Below are 19,073 nucleotides of genomic sequence, written 5' to 3'. Positions count from 1 at the left end.
GTACCTTACACTTCCACTATGTTATATGTCAGTAATATATCAGTAAAGCTGGAAAAAAAGAAGAAATTGGCACAGTCTCTGGAAAATGCAGAAGGTGGCTTGTCTGAATTTATTGCCGAGAGTGTATTTTCAGTATTTTGAACGTGTATTTTCAGTATTTTGTAGGTGTTCACTCTTTGTTTAGTTACCTATATTATTAAAGTCTCTTTTTGCTGCATGCAAACATATTCTGGCTATTAAAATAGGAAACAAGACAAACAAAAGATTTATTGAAACACTGGAGTCACTTTCAGAGCCGGAGTGCTTTGGAAGGACCAGTCTCAGGACAGCTTGTGAGAACTCATTAGCAGTAGTACAGAGATCCTATATTCTAGATCTTTAATTATCATCAGCTCCATGATTTCAGTCTGGTCTTAACTCTCCATATCAATAATTCTGGGAGAATCTTTCTGGCTCCACTGGGTCAAGTTTTACAGGCATTCGATTCTCTATGACCTAGTGGGCAAGAGTGACAGCAATGGCTACTGGGGACCTGCCTCTGTGTGATGAGGTGGTGAGCAAATATAAGAGCTGCACTAGACTATTCGAGGACTCTTCCATCCCTGACACTCTATGCTATTCTTTGAGAATTATAAAGACTATCTGGAACAGTAATAATCTAGTTAGTTAAAAAAAAAATGTTGGTTTTTAGTTTACCTAGCCCAGGAGAATAGGCTCAGATGTATTTGAAAGACTTTGCAAAAGGATAGATGAAGCTTTTAACTCTGAAACTTCATATTTTTTTAGGAGTTAGAGTTTGTTCTTTGGAGTCCGTTTCAAATTCCTTTTTTGTCATTTACTGATTGTGTGACTTTGGACTTGTTACTTTATCTGAGCTTTGACTTTCTTATTTTGAACCATTCTTTGATTATTCTGGCCAATAATCACTTTTATATATTTTATATTTTTTGCATCATTAAACTTTAAGGATGCTCAGGAAAGTTACTACCACCAACAACAAAAATCTCATTTAAATAGGGTATGTGACCCCTAAGAAGACACATGTCCTCTGACTTCTAGAGGCAAGAAGGCAAAATCAGGATGTTCAGAATAAGCTGTATTTGGTTGAGCCAGGTCCTGAATCCTGAGAACTTGCTTGGAGCTGCTTTGGGGCCTCGGACTCGTGAAGCAGAACTGGAAAAGCAGGATTTGCTCCCCTTGGGTTATTCTGGAGCCATGTTGGGTGTGTCCTTAGAAATACAAGCCAGATAGAGGGAAACAATTACCAGCTATAGAGGGTTTAAGATTTAAGAAAAATACAGAGTTTCTAATCTTTAACATTTGCATGCCTCCACACTTTAAAATGGGAGATGATTTATAATGAAACCAACTATAATACATATTTGAGGAAATAAGCAACAACAACAAAAATGAAAATACAAGATATATGTGGTAAGGATGAGCAACAAGGATGAAGGGAGAATGCTCACAGGTTAAACTCAGAGATGAAATGAGTCATCAGTTTCACTTTGAGTTTCTGGATAGACATGAAAAGAAAATGAAAGAAATAGACAATGCGACAAAAATCTTAGAAAAGAAGCAGTTTTTAGGGAGGACAATTTTTTTTTCCTCTAAATTTTGCAGGAAGCTTTTCCCATAAGACGTCATGGAGTGGATATTAAGTAAAGTCATGCCCAGCTGCGGTTTTGCTCATCAGCTGCATGAGCATTAAATGTATTTAGTGCCCCCCTCCCCCTGCCCCCACACACACCCAGTGTATTTATTCCCAGGTCCCTCCCTTGGAAGTTCTGACTCAGCAAGTCTAAACATGAGATCTACTGGGTCCATAGTATATTTTTTCTTAATTGAAACATGTAATTAGAAATTAAGATTCAGAAAGTACTTTCCTAATTTTTATTTCTTTTGATAATAGCCTAGTGAGGTTCATCAGATTTTTTTTTTTAATAAGAAAGGTAATTTATACCTTAAGGTGTCTAGTGACTTAAGACACTAGGGGACTTGAATACTTATGATTCATTTCAAGTGATGCTGGACAACAGGAAATATGATTTTAAGTCTATTAAGATAAAGAAGTTTTACCAATGTGATTGAGGAGAGGTTGGGAGGGTCTCAGATTAGTTAAGTGTCCAGTCTATTGGATGATTTGCTTTTGAGACCTTGCCCCACTTTGTTCATCATCTGAGAATGTGAGCAGAGGTTCACCTTCTTGGTAAAGATCTTTTAATGCCCACTCCTTTTTCCAGGTGTTTCTCCTTATCTCCTTCCTCCAAGGCATGTCCAAGGCACTTTTATACATAACTGTATCGTTTCCCTCCACAGTCCTGGGGTACACTGTCCCAACTGATAGCCCAGACTATCGACTTCTCAATGGCTGGACATCATTATTTATCTTGATAGTACTGGCAGAATAGTAGGTACCGATGAAATAAGCACTAAAAGAATAAAATATGTAAGAAAGGGGCATATGTTGTAGAAGGAAGATGGGATATCTATGTATCTATTTATCTATCTTAATTTAGGGAATATGTAGAACTTTGGCCACATTTTGTATACTGGGGCATTGCTGTGAGTCACTTAATTCTCAAGTGGTGACTTGATTTTGATTAGATGTGGCAATTATCATACATGTGCAACTTTTAAAGCTACTTATTAAATGCACAGTCACTATTGTTTAAAGAGACACTCCTGACCAAACCATTCAAAATGTAATCTTTGCCTTAGAGGCTTCCTTCTTTCTAGCCCAATTTTTTAATATCCCTAATTGAGCCATTCCTCCCAGCCCATTAGAGCATCTATAATTGCTTCATGAATCTACTCAAAGTTTTTTTTATACACAGTTAAAAAAAAATCTGGCATTAAGATCTGGAACAATTAAGTTCCCAAGATTTTTAACATTTTCATAAGGAGTAAAGTGAAACTCAAGGAGGCCAATAGACAACCAGTAAGTAGCCAAGTTAGAATTTGAACTTATTTTTTCTCTGTGTCTTCTGCTCTTTCTAACCCTTCATATTGCCTTGTCTGTTGGACTGGCTTATACACTGAACTGCTAGGGTAGCACTCTAAAGATTAAGGGTGTGGGTACCAATGGGTAGAGGTGTATCCCAGCAGCCTGAATGAAATCAGCTAAGGGGTCAGGACACCTGCAACAAGAGGTAGGCTATTCCCTGAGATGATGGAAACAGAAACATGCAAACATAAGTGAATGTTTTTAGAAACTTAGCTGGCTTTGGCATGAGAATCAGAAGTGTCTGGGTTGGGCTTGTTTTGATTCTAATGCCCAGGACTGACTTCTGTCCTTAGAAGCTCATGGAAAAGAGTGGGCTAAGTCCCTGAGTAATCTGATAGTAGGTTGCTGAGCTTACATTACTAAGACCTAGGTTAGGAAATGAAGACAGTAGGGAAAAGGAGGATTCCTAGACAAGATATGAAATAGAAGTTGAGAAAGGCCATGCTTCCTGGAGATGCATGTAAGGTAACTCAGTTAACCAAAGGTGTAGTGTTTTATTTCTATGGGAAACTTGAAGGCCTGTGTAAGATCACATAGTGTTTTCAAGTGCCTCCTCCTACAATGGTCTCTGCTCTCCACTAGCACAACTGCTTAGTAACAGAAGGCACACCCCCGAATGAGGCTGCCTATGTTCACATCTTTCCCTCTTCCCTTACTAACATGGCCATGTTAGTGACTTGGTCACATTCTTACAAAATTAAAGAAGAGGAAGAATACCATGTCATAGTGGTGTTTGAATTAAATTAGGTACTACTGGGGCGCCTGGGTGGCGCAGTCGGTTGAGCGTCCGACTTCAGCCAGGTCACGATCTCGCGGTCCGTGAGTTCGAGCCCCGCGTCAGGCTCTGGGCTGATGGCTCAGAGCCTGGAGCCTGTTTCCGATTCTGTGTCTCCCTCTCTCTCTGCCCCTCCCCCGTTCATGCTCTGTCTCTCTCTGTCCCAAAAATAAATAAAAAACGTTGAAAAAAAATTAAAAAAATAAATAAATAAAAAAAAATAAATTAGGTACTACATACATGACACTCTGCTTAATGCCTAATACAGAGTAAGTACTCAGTTCATGCTAGCTGCTGATATAATATTTACCTTCCCAGCTATATCATTTCTGTTTTGATATTTCTGTCTTTTCAGGAAAGAATAGAATAAGGAGAGAGCAGGTGTTTCTGAGCGCTCAGACTATACTGCTTGTAGTTCCCCCTTATTTGTGGTTTTGCTTTCTGTGGTTCCAGTTACCCACAGTCAACAGAGGTCTGGAAGCAGATCCTCTTCTGATATAATGTCAGATCATCAACAGAAACCTAACACTGTATCACAGTGCCTGTGTCATTCACCTCACTTCATCTCATCTTGTAGCCATTTCATCATCTCACATCATCAAAAGATGAGGAAGGGGGAGTACAGTACAATAAGATTTTCTGAGAGAGAGAGAGAAACCACATTTACATAACTTTTCTTGAGGCATATTATAATTCTTCTATTTTATTATTAGTTACTGTTGTTAATCTCTTACTGCGCCTAATATGTAAATTAAACTTTATTATAAGTAAGCATGTAGAGGAGAAAACATATATCTGGGATTCGTACTATCTACGGTGTCAGGTGTCCCCTGGCATCTTGGAATGTATCCCTCACAGATAAGGGGGGACTACTCTAAATACAACTATATGGGACTAGAGAGCTTGTTAGTCTTTTCTCCTGGAATGAGGTTCAGCAGAGCTCACTCTTCTCATGAGTAACTAATTGCACGATTACATGGGCCCTTCTATTTTAGTGCACACACTCCCCTCACGTCATAGGTGCTATGTGCGCAAGGCAAGTTACTGATAGCATTGTAGCAGGACCAGGTCTCCTAACTCCCAGTGCTTTCTTGTTTCTTCCCATAGTTGGGCCTCCTCTCTTAAGATAATCTTATTAGGTCAGTGACTTTATGGTGATAAAAAATACTTCTATTTAAAATTAATTTTAAGAAACTATTGCAGGGGCGCCTGTCCACCTAATGGACAGTACAGGTCTAGAAGTCCAACACATGTAGCTCTAGTCCTTTGAGAGCTCTTGGGATTCAATGAGAAACCTCAGTATCCTGATAATAATGTGCGTGTTTGTGATTAAGATTGTCTGAATGGAGGGGACAGTCCAACCAATAATGATGTTGGTTAAGCGTCCAACTCTTGATTTCGGCTCAGGTCATGATCTCACGATTCATGGGATGGAGCCCCACATTGGGCTCTGTGCTGTCAGCTTAGGATTCCCTCTCTCCCTCTCTCTCTGCCCCTTCCCTGCATATGCTCTTGCTCTCTGTTATCTCTCTCTCATAATAAATAAATAAACATTTTTAAAAAATTGAAAAAAGAAACGAAAGCGAAAACAAACCAAAAAAACCCCGCTTTTTCTGCTTATAAGTAGGCATGGGGATGCCCAAATCAATTGAATAAAATAAGACAGATCCTTTTTCTTTGTTAAATATTCTATTATTTTAGTTGTAAATTGTAAGTTAAGAATCACCTGGGGAAGTCACTTTGCTGAATGTTCTCCTTGTTTATCATCGAATTCCATAAATCCTCTTGAAAAATAAAAGAAAGAGAAAAAAGTGGATTATGATTGAGATTAAGCAAGAATATTAGAATGATCACTAGAATGTCTTATGTTTGAGCCACTATTTTTTTCTGCAGATTTTCCAATGTCATAAATAAAATAAGATTTAAGACTTCCATAACATTTGTAGTTTGCAAGCTATTTATGCACGATTATCTCTTTCAATTTGCCAACAAATCTATTCATGGGTGTCTATTCACATATAAATTGTATAAGACAGATATTTTGGTGTATTTGTTTAGTAATATATCCCTAGTAACTAGAACAGTGCCTGGCATATAGTATAAATGAATAAATGTTGGAATTAAATATTAAATAAATGGATAAATTAATTTTTATCTCATATGGTATATGAAAAAACTTCTAAAGCTCAAAGAGATTTAACAACCTGTCCCAGACACATGGCTGATAAATGGCAAAGCAAAGTCTAAAACTGGGATCTCCAGGATCTGAGGTTAGTATTAGAACCATTAGGGGCGCCTGGGTGGCGCAGTCGGTTAAGCGTCCGACTTCAGCCAGGTCACGATCTCGCGGTCCGTGAGTTCGAGCCCCGCGTCAGGCTCTGGGCTGATGGCTCAGAGCCTGGAGCCTGCTTCCGATTCTGTGTCTCCCTCTCTCTCTGCCCCTCCCCCGTTCATGCTCTGTCTCTCTCTGTCCCAAAAATAAAATAAACGTTGAAAAAAATTTTTTTTAAAGAACCATTGTACTGAAAAGATAAAGATGATTAAAATGTGGCCTGTGAGGAGTTTACAGTCTAGTGGAAAAAATAGACACAATCAGATACAAGTAATTTAAAACAACTAGAGGGAAAGAAAATCGATGTGAAAGTTCCTACAAAGCATAATGAAATCCAAAGTATGAATACCTGCATGTTGTAATCGTAGGGGTCTGTGATGTCTTCATAGAGCTTGTCTTTGAATTGGACTTTAGAAAATGATTAGACTTTCTAGGTAAACAGAATGGAGTTGGAGTTGGGGACCAGACCTTGTTGGCAGACAGAAGAGCCATGTGCAAACATGTTAGGGGTTTATACATACATGACCGGTTCTGAAACAAATCATTTGTCATTGGGGGCATCGGGTGTTTGACTTCAGGAGTGAGATATGCAATTGATTGGCTTCAGGGAAGAACATTTAACACCAGTTGAATGCATTTGTTCTGATTTTGTAGGCTGTGGAAATTCAAGAAAAAAGGTTTCAAGAATGACGGTGATGGAACCTAATTTGTGTTTTTACTGTATAACTCTGGTAATAAGCAGAGGATGGTTTGGAGTGAGGACAGACAGAAACGGTGGAACTCACCATAAATCTAATAAAAAGAACTCAGTAAAGAGGTGATGAAGGACTCCACCAGGCCAACTAGTCAGTGGAGTTGAAGAAAAGGAATGATACAGGAGAAAAATTTAGAAGTAGAATATTCAGCAATGTGATGAAGGTGGTGACAAGCAAGAAAGATCCACAAGGACCCTGAGGTTTCTGGATTCCAGGTGGGTGGGGATGTGACATGTGAGGAGATAAGGAACATGTGAAGAGGAGCAAGTTTGTGGGGTGATGGGTTTGGGGAGCAGTTGTAGCAAGCAATTAATCATTTCAGCTGTAGCTCAGAAAAAAGAAGGCAATAGACATCTGATTTTGGAAGTCATTGGATTCCAATACTACCCATGTGAAAACCCATGCAGGTTACATTTGGAGCTTTGAAGAGAAATATTTAAGGGGAAGATACATAAAGAAAAGCCCTATAAAAAGAATGAGAAAGAGTGGCTAGAGGTAGGGAGAGAAACAGGAAAATGCCATGTCATGGAAACCCAGCAGGTGAGGGGAAATTCACAACAATTGGAGCCTTTGGGGGGGGGGGGGGTCAGAAGAATTAAGAATATGTATATTTTTCAGAACAATGGTGACCAGAATCCAGTTCACATGGCTCTAAAGTAATCCAGAGTGGAGAAGGTGAGCTATTGTATTCACTGTCCTGAAAGCACATATCTAGTATTTTTACGTGCCTGACACACTACTTAGGCATCAAGATATGGAGTAAATAAAGACAATTCTCATTTTTATCAAGTACCTCATTCCTGTCATTCTGTCTTTCTACTCAAATCTCACTGAGTCTTTTAAGACCCAGATTGCATCTCATCTTTGCTATAAACATACCCCTAAGCATCCTGGTATCAACCACAGCTCCTTTCTGTAGAAATTGCCTGTGATGTTTTGCTGACATTTATCTTATTTAGCATATTAGTCATTACTGCTTTTGCTGGGTCATCATACCATAAGGACTGCAAATCTTTGAGAAGGGATTTACATTTGAGTTTTTTCCTTCAAATTTCTGCCCCTACTTTGTGTATACTAAGTGCTTAGAAATACTTCTTGATGATCTCCTCCCACTCCCCATCCCCAACCTATCTATGGTCTTCCCTTGGACAAAGGACAGCTAGATTTTTCCCCTGAGCAAGGACTGCTATGTCTTTCAACAAAGATCCCCCAGGATTTCTCAGTCAAATTGCAGTAATAGGTTTTATATCTGATCTTGAAGATACCTTTCCTTAATTAATCAATTCAACAATTATTCACTAAGTGCCTCACTTAACCTATAAGGTACTGTGTTAGAGCCAGAAGCTAGTTAGATCTGGTCCCTATTTTCATATAGCCACATGATTGAAAATAAAGGTGGTGATATATGTTATAATTGCACTATAATTGCACAAGATAAAGTAATAGAAAACTAGGGAATGAAAGAAGATAGTGTTAATAAGAGTGATTATAGCATTGTTTTCTGAGGAGGTGACTTCTTAAGTTTATAAATTTTGAGAGAGAGAGAACACCAGCAGGGCAGGGGCAGAGAGAGAGGGAAAGAATCCCAAGCAGTCTCCATGCTGCCAGCACGGAGCCCGAGATCACGACCTGAGCCAAAATCAAGAGTTGGACACTCAACCAACAGAGCCACCCAGGCGCCCCTCTGAGGAGGTGACTTTTAGATGAGCTGCAGGACAAGCACTAGCTACAAGAGAAGGGAAGAGCCTTTTAGGCAGAAACGAAAGCAAGATCAGAGAGCCTGAGATGGTTTTAAGTTCCAGAAACAGGAAAAACATCATTTGCATAGAAAACAATGAGGAACAGAGAAGATGGTTGAAGTGGAGTTGCTGTTCCTGAACCCTGAGCTGACAGCAAGCAGTTCTCCAGTATTTCCAACAGTGAGCTTCCAGGGTTAACAGAGAAGAATAAAAGCAGTATTTTTTCATGTCTGGGGAATTCCCCAGGGAAGGAATAAAAAGAAATATTGTTTCAACTCCTTGCTTGCTGTTGTTTTGATTTACAACAATAGGAATTCAGCTGGAGTGTAATATGTACTTTGTACATAGTGGGCGTTGCTCCTGCTTGCTTGTCAGTTTCTTCTTGTTTACATTAACAGTCATTGTAACTCAGCAGTTGCAAAAGCAACCACAATAGAAAAATAACAATGCAAAAATAAATATCTGTGAGTTTCAATAATTTGTGCATAAGGATGGTATGCAGAATCCTGCCCATCCACATGATAATATATTGGTCTAAGCAGATCACAGATTACAACATGGCCCCTGATGATTTCTAAAGAGAAGTGATTCTTAATCTGTTTTTGGTCATAGACCCCTTTGAGAATCTAATAAAAGTCAGAAGCATTTTCCTTAGAAAAATGCAAAGATGCACACTTACACAAAATGTGAATAAAAATTTAAAGGGTATGCGGACCATCAAGGCCCAGCATTGTAGTCCAGAGCATTTCAAAATTGATGGGATATCAGAATTACCAGAAAGCTTGTTCTCAAGTGTACCCTTAGCTTTGTCCTAGGAAGACACAAGATGGGATGAAGGAAAACGCATTTTGTATAAATTCTCCAGGAGAGTATAGACCACACATTGTCAAACTCTGCTTAGGGATCTAGGAAGGAGAGAATTAGAGGCAGAGACTCCATGAGGTGGAGATTGAAAGCATCTGGCAATTCAGAACAAACTGGATCCCAGAGAGCTGAAAGTGGGGAGATTACTGTGGGGCAAATAAGAACAGGGTGAAGTAGATGTGAAAATCAGAGCCTGTGTAGACTGGAGTAAGATGTGTTAGGAGTTGTGTTCAGGGGCTCGGAAGCAGGTGGAGAACATTGGGAAGATTATGGGCTGTATGCGCTGCCACCATGGCAATCCCTCATGATCAACACTCGTATGAGAGGTTCTCCAGATTGTCTCTGAGGAGAGATCAGCTAGTCTCTCTAACCCTCTTGAGTTTCTCAAACTAGAAAATAAAAGCGGGACTCACCACATGTATCACTAATGAACACATCACTACCCACCACCTTCACCAAAGAATTACAGTGCCTGCCCTGGGTGGGTCCTTTATTCCTTTAACTTTACAGATGAGGAAACTGAGGCACTCAGCGAGGGAGGGCCTTGCTCAAGGTCACCCAGCCAAGTAGCACATGTGTCAAGACCAGAACCTGGCTTTCTGTTCCCTGGTCCAGTGCACTTCCTCCTTTCTACTTGGTCTCGAGATTAAAAATATTTTACGGAAGCACTTGTTGGAAATGCGTACACTCCAAAAGAGTTCAGGGAAATTCATTCAGATGCAAATATATCTCAAGATAGGGCAATACTTTTCAACTCAAATAATACATTGTCATGCACCACAGTTTTGTTTCTCATTCATTTTAATGCAACGTGGTCATTACCAACAGCAAACTGGACAAAAGCAAGGTTTGTCACAGTGCTTACGTGCTCCTCGTCATGGAGCGGAGGATGAACTCCACTGCATTCTCAATGATCTCTGTGCCCAAGAGGTTTAGGAATTTTGGAAAATCTGGCTCTGTTTTTTTGTCTGAGTCATCTGGCTTGTCATCTGGTTTGTCATCTGAAAAACAAAACAGAATCTCAGAAGTGATTCTCTGCAACAAGAAAGGGAAGCCTCTTTTCTTTGAAGGGAACCCTTAGACCACTTTTTACCCCCTTTCATTAATTATACAGCCTCGTACAGTTATATTTGTTGAACATTTAATGCCTGCCTGGCCGAAGTCATCACATGCATCATCTCAGTTGTTCCTAAAAACAACAGGTGTCGATACTTAGGTAGACGTTGATTTCCTTTCTGGTTGAGAAAATTGAAGCTCATGGAGGTTAAGTAACTTGTCCACAGTTAAGCAGCCAGTTCCAGCATTGAAATACAGAATGCCCATTTTAATGTACTTTTCTCCATGCAATCCCGGCAAGCGGTAATGAGAATAATGATGGCATAATAACGGGTAGCATTTATTGAGCATATACCTATGTCAGACAAGCTAATATGTTGTGACATCATTTTATTCTCACAGCAGCCCTGTGAGGTAGGCAAAACTCTTATCTCAAGTTTAAGTTCAAGAAGTGGAAGTTGAGAGGTTTACGAGCTGGTTCAAAGTCACAGAGTTAGCAGCCAAAACAGAATTCAGTCCCATGTCTGACTAGTACTAAAATCTGGATTTGTAAGCACTCTGTGCAGAACTGCATAATGCCCCCCCCACCTTATTAACGATAGAAATATCTTTGTTTCTTTATATTGTCTAATTTTTCTACCACAGAGATTACTTATAAAAAATTTTTTTTTCAACATTTATTTATTTTTGGGACAGAGAGAGACAGAGCATGAACGGGGGAGGGGCAGAGAGAGAGGGAGACACAGAATCGGAAGCAGGCTCCAGGCTCTGAGCCATCAGCCCAGAGCCTGACGCGGGGCTCGAACTCACGGACTGCGAGATCGTGACCTGGCTGAAGTCGGACGCTTAACCGACTGCACCACCCAGGCGCCCCAAGAGATTACTTATAAAATACAAGTTATCAACAACAAAAATGAGCTGAATAGCCTTTGACAGCAAAGCTACGATCTAACCACAAGTGTAAGATTGAAAGTAGAATAATAAAGATGATGACAAGGAGAAATTCTATCATTTGTACATCATTTTATAGTTCTGTAAATAATGACTTTCTAAATGCTGTGTGATTTTACCCTTGACCAGTCTTACGAGGGATGCAGTTCTTAGTTCACTGGACTAAGAAACTGAAAGGATTAAGTGACTTGCAGGAGACCTCGCAAATAGCAAGAGAAGATGGAACTATAAATTCAGGTTTCTTACCCTTCACTTTTAATCAAGTGCCTTTTGCAAGGAGGACCAAGGGTCCAGGGAGTGAGGTTGGTGACATGCAAGTTCCCTTGGGGCGTTTTGGCTTTGCTTAGTGGTCTCACTGGTTCAGGAGATTCAAAGTAATGGAAGAGTGGCAGTTAGTAGCTTCAAGTGGACTCCCCTCTGGACGCTGGTGCCAGGATAAAGTGGGATTTTTGTTTTTTAGTTTTAGTGTAGCCTCACACATAGTGTTGCCAGATTCAGTAAATAAAAATACAGGATACCCAATTAAATGTCAGATACACAACAATTTTTTTAAATTTTGGTATAAGAATGACCATGCAATATTTAGGTCATATTTAAACTAAAATTGTGGGGTATCTGGGTGGCTCAGTGGGTTAAGCGTTCGACTTCAGGTCATGATCTCCGCGGTTTGTGAGTTTGAGTCTGAGTCCCTCACTGGGCTCTGTGCTGACAGCTTGGAGCCTGAAGCCTGCTTCACATTCCGTGTCTCTGTCTCTCTGCCCCTCCCCTGCTCTCTCTCTCTCTCTCTCTCTCTCTCTCTCTCAAAAATAAATAAACATTAGAAGATTATTCATTGTTTATCTGAAATTCAGATTAGACTGGGTGTCCTGTATTTCACATGGTAACCCCACCACAAGTTTTGATTCAAAGAGTTCCAACATCTAGGCACTGTTCCCCAACTCTGAATGAAGGAGACATAACTAGCTTTTAGTGTGGAGGCTGTCAAAAATTATGTTAGAAGGCTTGCATCTGTATTGTATCCTAAAATAGAAACTCTTAGTCAAAACATGTGGCTTTCAATTTTGCAAACATTTGTTGTTTACTATGCCACAAGAAAAGATTTGATAGGAGCACCAGACTGGGACCTATAACCAAAATCAGTATACCAATTACTTATTCATTCAGCTGTTAATGTTTTCATTAAGTATTTTTTTTCAGCTTACTATTAGGTACATAGCATATGCTAAGAGTTGAGATATGAATGAACATACTAGACATGATCCTTACATAAAGTGCAGGGCCACCTCAGTGACCAGAATTGCTCTCTGTTCTCATCACTGGAAGAAGGAAAGATAATGCCAACTGAGCAGGTACTGGGATTGTGTTTTCATGATGTGCCTTAATCTTTATTTAGTTCAGTGAAGGTATTAACAGTTTTATAGAAGAGAAAACAGGTGCTCAGAGAAGTTAAATGACTCACCTAAAATCATACATCTAGAATGTGGTTGAGCCAGGGTTTGAACCTAAATTGTTTTAACTACACAGAGCACATTATCTACATGATATAATACTATCTTCAAGCAGTTTCCCCTGAAGACATTTACCAGGTACAAAACAGCAATTCCTTGCATGAAAAGTGAGTTCCTTTTTCCCGTGTTGCTATATGGTTACTTGCATAATAAGTTAATTTTATTGACTTTTTATTTTAATACGACACAAAATGCTAGCCTGTCAATATGCAAAGAGCCCTAGTTTGGAATATGTGTGAAGTTTGGATCATAGGCCCCAGTCCTTGAACCACATCTATATTAGGAGGTTTTAGAGTATGATGGACCATATGTTTTGGAGTCCTATATACTTGAGTTTGATTCTTGTCTTCAACAAAAAAAAATCCACCATGGAACCTTGCACACAATTCTTAAATACTTTGTCTCTCAATTTATTCATTGTGTTATTGTCAAGATTGAAAGATATTTTATATATCTTTCACATGTAAAATATCTATGAAATGTGTATATATATATGTGTATATATATATATACACATATATATATACACATACATACACTACTTATCACAGTACCAGGCCCAAGGTAAGTCCACAATAAATGCTTGCTGTATTATCATGAATATATATTATATATAATATAATGGGTGCATATATATAATAAATTATATATAATATATAATAATGGGTACATATATTATGAACTATAATGTTAATAATAATAGTAGCAACAAAATGATTAATATTAGCTTTTTCCTGTAGTGCTTTAGGAGATTATGAAAATTTAAAAAAGTGGTTAAAATATTAAGAAATTTGAAAATGTTGAAAAACAGAAAAACCAACAATAAAAATCAAATTTGAAATACTGTAAACAAACTATTAAAGCTAATAGCAGAATATTTTTTCTTTTCAAATATAATATGGACTGGCCTTTATTTACATTAACTACTTGGTTGAGTTTTTCAGTCAATGTAATTATAAAGTTCTGAAAAAAATACAGTGCTGCTGATATTTGTATAGTATTTATTGTTTACAAAGTGATTATAAAGGCATATTCATTTGACCAGGTGAAGTTGATTGTTGTCCCATTTTACAGATGAAGAAACTGAGGTTCAAAGCAGTGAACTGATTGAACCAGTTTTAGGGTTTATGAGAGACAGCTGGGGACTGGTCCTTAGGCTATAAATCTCACCTTTCACTTTGCTGTGTTGATTACTTAAGGAGTTGATGGACCCGGTAGTGTCTGAGGCCACCTCTTTGGTAATTCTGTTATAAATCTTTTTTTCTTAATTTTTGTTAATGTTTTATTTATTTTTGACAGAGAGAGGAGAGAGAGAGAGAGAGAGAGAGAGAGAGAGAGAGAGAGAGAGAGAACAAGTGGGGAAGGGGCAGAGAGAGAAGGAGACGCAGAATCTGAAGCTGGCTCCAGGCTCTGAGCTGTCAGCACAGAAGCCCAACGCGGGGCTTGAACTCATGAACCATGAGATCGATCGTGACCTGAGCCAAAGTTGGACGCTTAACCAGCTGACCCACCCAGGTGCCCCTGTGATAATGTCATTAGAGTGTGTGTCTGTATATTGTGCTGGTGGACTGTGGGTGGCTGAGGGTGTTGAGTTCTGCCAAGTTACATTTAGAAAAGCAAAAGGCTCTGTTACTAAATATTTGCACTGGCTTTGTTTTCTGACCTATCCTTCTGAATTGAGACCAGTCAAGAGCTCACCATATTCTGCAGGCCAAAAGTAATGAGAATTTTGCAAGCTGCCTTGTGGTCCCCTATATCCTTGGAACGGGCATAACAGAAGTAAGCATGGGGCATGTGGGTGGCTCAGTCCTGTTAAGCATCTGAGTCTTGACCTTGGCTCAGGTCATGATCTCACTGTTTGAGATCAAGCCCACGTCAGGCTCTGTGTTGACAGTGCTGAACCGGTTTGGGATTCTCTCTCTCCTTCTCTCTCTGCCCCTTCCCTGATGTTGCTCTCTCTCTCAAAATAAATAAATAAATATTAAAAAAATAAATCTTTAAATAAGAAGTAGGCACTTAATGATAACGGACAGAATGGAGGGACTGGGGATTTCAGACCCAGGCATGCCACGTCTACCTGTGTCTATACCCAAGTGACTTTCCTTCTGCAAGTTTTGTCTGTCAGCCTGCCAAAGGAGCGTGATAAAACTTGGCATTTTTACTTAAGAGGATTATTATGAGAATCAAATGAGATAATATGTGATAACAATAGCAGTTAATATTTATTGGGTGCTTATTAGGGACCGGATGTTTTTACAGTTTTTGTCTCTAATTTTCATGATAACTTTATGAGAAAGTTAACTATTGATATTCCCTTCAACGTGTGAGGTCCAGACAGGTTAACTAACATGCCTGAAGTTAGATTTCTGATTAATGGTAGAACCAGGCCTAGGAGTCTTACTCCAGAGTATACATTTTTTTCCCTCCAAACATTATTAGTTAGAATCATCAAAAAATAAATTCCCCTCCCGGCTGTCAAGAAATTTATAATATGATAGTGTCGCGGTATCACATGACTACATAAGAAAAAAGGTCATTCCAAACTTCATTCATTCACTGAGGGTAGAGGCTGTAATTGAAGCACATTTGAATAAAAATCCTTTCTTTTTGTTAGAAGATCTGCCTCTTGGGGGACTTTAACACTCCACTTACAGAAATGGATAGATCATCTAGACACACGGTCAATAAAGAAACAAGGGCCCTGAATGAGACATTGGATCAGATGGACTTGACAGATATATTTAGAACTCTGCATCCCAAAGAAACAGAATATACTTTCTTCTCGAGTGTACATGGAACATTCTCCAAGATAGATCACATACTGGGTCACAAAACAGCCCTTCATAAGTATACAAGAATTGAAATCATACCATGCATACTTTCAGACCACAATGCTATGAAGCTTGAAATCAACCACAGGAAAAAGTCTGGAAAACCTCCAAAAGCATGGAGGTTAAAGAACACCCTACTAAAGACTGAATGGGTCAACCAGGCAATCAGAGAAGAAATTAAAAAATATATGGAAACAAATGAAAATGAAAACACAACAATCCAAAGCTTTGGGATGCAGCGAAGGCAGTCCTGAGAGGAAAATACATTGCAATCCAGGCCTATCTCAAGAAACAAGAAAAATCCCAAATACAAAATCTAACAGCACACCTAAAGGAAATAGAAGCAGAACAGCAAAGACAGCCTAAATCCAGCAGAAGAAGAGAAATAATAAAGATCAGAGCAGAAATAAACAATATAGAATCTAGAAGATCTGCCTCTTGTCTCCTAGTCCAGTGCTCTTTCTGCATTGCCCAAAGTCCCCTTCCCCCCTCTCCCCTTTACGTTCTGGAGCAGTGCTGCCACCTCCCTGCAATCCTAGCTGACAGTGCACAAGGTATGAGCTGCGGTCAGAAGCACTTACCTGCCTGGCAAGTCAGGATTAAGACCAGTAGTCCCAGGACAATCGTCAGCCGTAGTGCTGAGACAGCCATGCTTGTAGCACTGGGTATCTGTGCAGATAAATCATTCAGATGCACCCGAAGACTTCCTCCATTTATAGGGCATTTATAGGTGACATCACCTGCTATGGAATTTAGGTTGTTGCTCAAGATATCTGCGCAGCTTGCTGTTGGATCTCTACTGATGAACCCTGCCCTGTCTTTTAAACCAAAGTTTTTCATATAGGGGAAGAAAACCCCTGTTGATTTTTCTACTGTGTATTTTATAAACAGCACTGGAGTAACTCTTTTAGAGAGACTTCCAGTGCCAGCATTGATGATTCGATAGTTATCAGGCAGAGTTACAATGCAGGGCCAGGGAGGAAGCAACAAATCAGATTGGTGAGGTGTGCCTCCTCCCCTATCCCCCTCCCTGTGCACTCTGCTTATTTTCCCATGCTCTGAACTAATTGCTTGTCCGCACATGGGCACACCCATTCACACCCTCATGTCTTTACCTCATGTTCTTTAGTTTTCCCTGGACATCCTCCCCATCATCTCCCTTAGAGCATTTCTACTTATTCCTCTGGCTCAGGTTTACATGCCCCCTTCCCTGGGAAACCTTCCTGATGATGATGATTCCACCCCACTCCAGACAGTTGCTCTATTCTAGAACCCTGGCATGTTGTTTGCGAACTAAGTATTTGAGTTCTCTTCTTCTTTGGTCCATGTATCAAAGGGCAGAGTGTTTTATTCACTCCTGAATCTTCAAGGGGCTTAGTATGGATTTTCTAATTGGTCTCAGCTTTGACTTCATGTCCTTGGGAAGCTTGCTGTGGTTCTTCCCGGCAGAGGTGGACACTCTGCTCTGTGTCTGATAGGTGTGTGTTTACCGTCTCCACCAATACGCTGTAGGTTCCTTAGGGTCAAGACTATCTTCTTCAGAACTGAATACATGTCACTCAATGCATGTAGCAAACATTAAAAAAAGAAAAGAAAAATAAATTTTTGCACTCAGTGAAAAAGAATATTGGGATTGAGATGCTACTATGGATTTCAGGTGCAAACTACTATCCCTATGGAATACAAGCGCTCAATGGGGTAAAATTTGGTTCAAGTCTATATGACATTGGTTATCCTGATAACTGCTAATCCTGATAATTTATCCTGATAAATTTAGTTAATTGGGATGGGGCCTTAGTTTAGGAACTAAATAAACTTCCTAAACTTAGAGATTGACCAAAACATATACACTGTGAGTATCAGAGGGCCCTATCATATTAATTGAGGTGTGGAAACTGGAGGCTTGTCTGGTGTCACAGAACCAAGGCTAGGACATAACCCTCTGACTCCCAGGTTAGTACTTCCTGCAAGGCAACACATTGCTCTTAAAAGCCATCAGGCAGCTCTGCTTGGACCCTTCCAGGTCTCTCCAACCTATCTTCTTAAAAAGACTCTGATCCTGTTTCTCCTATGCAAGGGGTTGTGATCTAGAGATAGTAGTCCATAGTAGAAAGGTTTCAAAAGTTAGATTTGTGCCTTCAGAGTCACTACTTAAGATTGAGCGTTGTGCTTGTCCTGTAGGGTTAGTGGGAAAATAACACTCAAGCTTCCTCTGTTAGCCAGGCCATCGGCCCCGATATGTGACTGTATTCACATGGGAAAGGCTAACAATGCCTACTGCTTTGCACAAGCTTTGAGCCCTCAGAGGGCTCTAATTCACCATAAGAACACTGTACAGGCGAGCAAAGACTGAATATTGTAACCTGGGAGAGAGGCCTGGGAGAGAGCTTTTGAAGGATACCATCTAAATGGGCATGCAGACAAGTTCCTGACACAGCTTTCAGTGGTCTGGTGTCAAGGAAATAACACCACTTTCAGGGTCAGGATAGCTGGATTCTATGACTGTCAGTGACTCATTGTGTGATCCTGACTAAATACCTTCTGGGTCTGATACTCAGTTTGCCGTGTTTTTTATCTCTTCTGTTGCTTTATTCCTTTTAGCTTCAGATTTCAGTTAAAATGCCTCTTTTTTGAGGAAAGCTGTGACTCTCTAATCTGAGATCCCTCTATCATAATCTTTTATACACTCTGTATTCCAACTTCTTTTTTAAAAAAAGTTTTTAATGTTTATTTACTTTTGAGAGAGAGTGCAAGTAGAGGAGGGGCAGAGAGAGAAGGAGACATAGAATCCAGAGCAGGCTCCAGGCTCCGAGCTGTTAGCACAGAGCCCAACACGGGGCTCAAACCCACAGACCTCGAGATCATGACCTGAGCCAAAGTAGGATGCTGAACCGACTGAGCCACCCAGGTGCCCCTGTATTCCTCCTTCTTAGCATTTCACTCTTTTGTTTGATTATTTAATGTCTCTCTTCCCAGGAGATGTTAAAATCCAGGATGGAAGGATTCTGGTCTATGTTGTTCACTGAGACAGCTCTGGTTTCCAGAATAGTACCTTAAAGGAGAAGATACCCAACAAAAGAAATGAATCAAAGAATAATTTTGAGAAAAGAAACCTGGCCTTGTGTGATAGTTTTATCAGTTAATATCTGTGATGTTGGAAAATGATTGATGCCACTCAGTTTCCTCATCTGTAAAACTGGGACATATTATAATTTGTGCCTATTTGTCTGCACTATTTAAGGATATAGGAGATAA

General features: G+C 39.7%; 1 protein-coding gene across 2 annotated transcripts; it reads right to left on the bottom strand.

Annotated features, from left to right (window-relative positions):
• Positions 1–242: 242 nt before the first annotated feature.
• On the bottom strand, positions 243–16,760 carry CA1H5orf46 (chromosome A1 C5orf46 homolog). 2 transcript variants are annotated; one of them, XM_086701032.1, is made up of 4 exons: positions 16,400–16,757; positions 10,338–10,473; positions 5,509–5,566; positions 1,117–1,229 (listed from the first exon to the last, which is right to left on the bottom strand). In XM_086701032.1, the coding sequence occupies exons 1-3, from the start codon at positions 16,656–16,658 to the stop codon at positions 5,518–5,520; spliced, it is 444 nt and encodes a 147-aa protein (XP_086557158.1). In that variant the 5' UTR covers positions 16,659–16,757; the 3' UTR covers positions 1,117–1,229; positions 5,509–5,517. The 2 variants fall into 2 exon arrangements, with proteins under 2 accessions (XP_086557151.1, XP_086557158.1); XM_086701025.1 differs by lacking the exon at positions 5,509–5,566 and having other exon boundaries at positions 243–1,229; positions 16,400–16,760.
• Between the last annotated feature and the right edge of the window lie 2,313 nt (positions 16,761–19,073).

The sequence above is a fragment of the Puma concolor genome, chromosome A1, assembly GCF_028749965.1.
Source record: "Puma concolor isolate L17-30 chromosome A1, mPumCon1.1.hap2, whole genome shotgun sequence".
Taxonomy (NCBI): Eukaryota; Metazoa; Chordata; class Mammalia; order Carnivora; family Felidae; genus Puma; species Puma concolor.
This window is presented reverse-complemented; position numbering and strand designations above follow the sequence as displayed.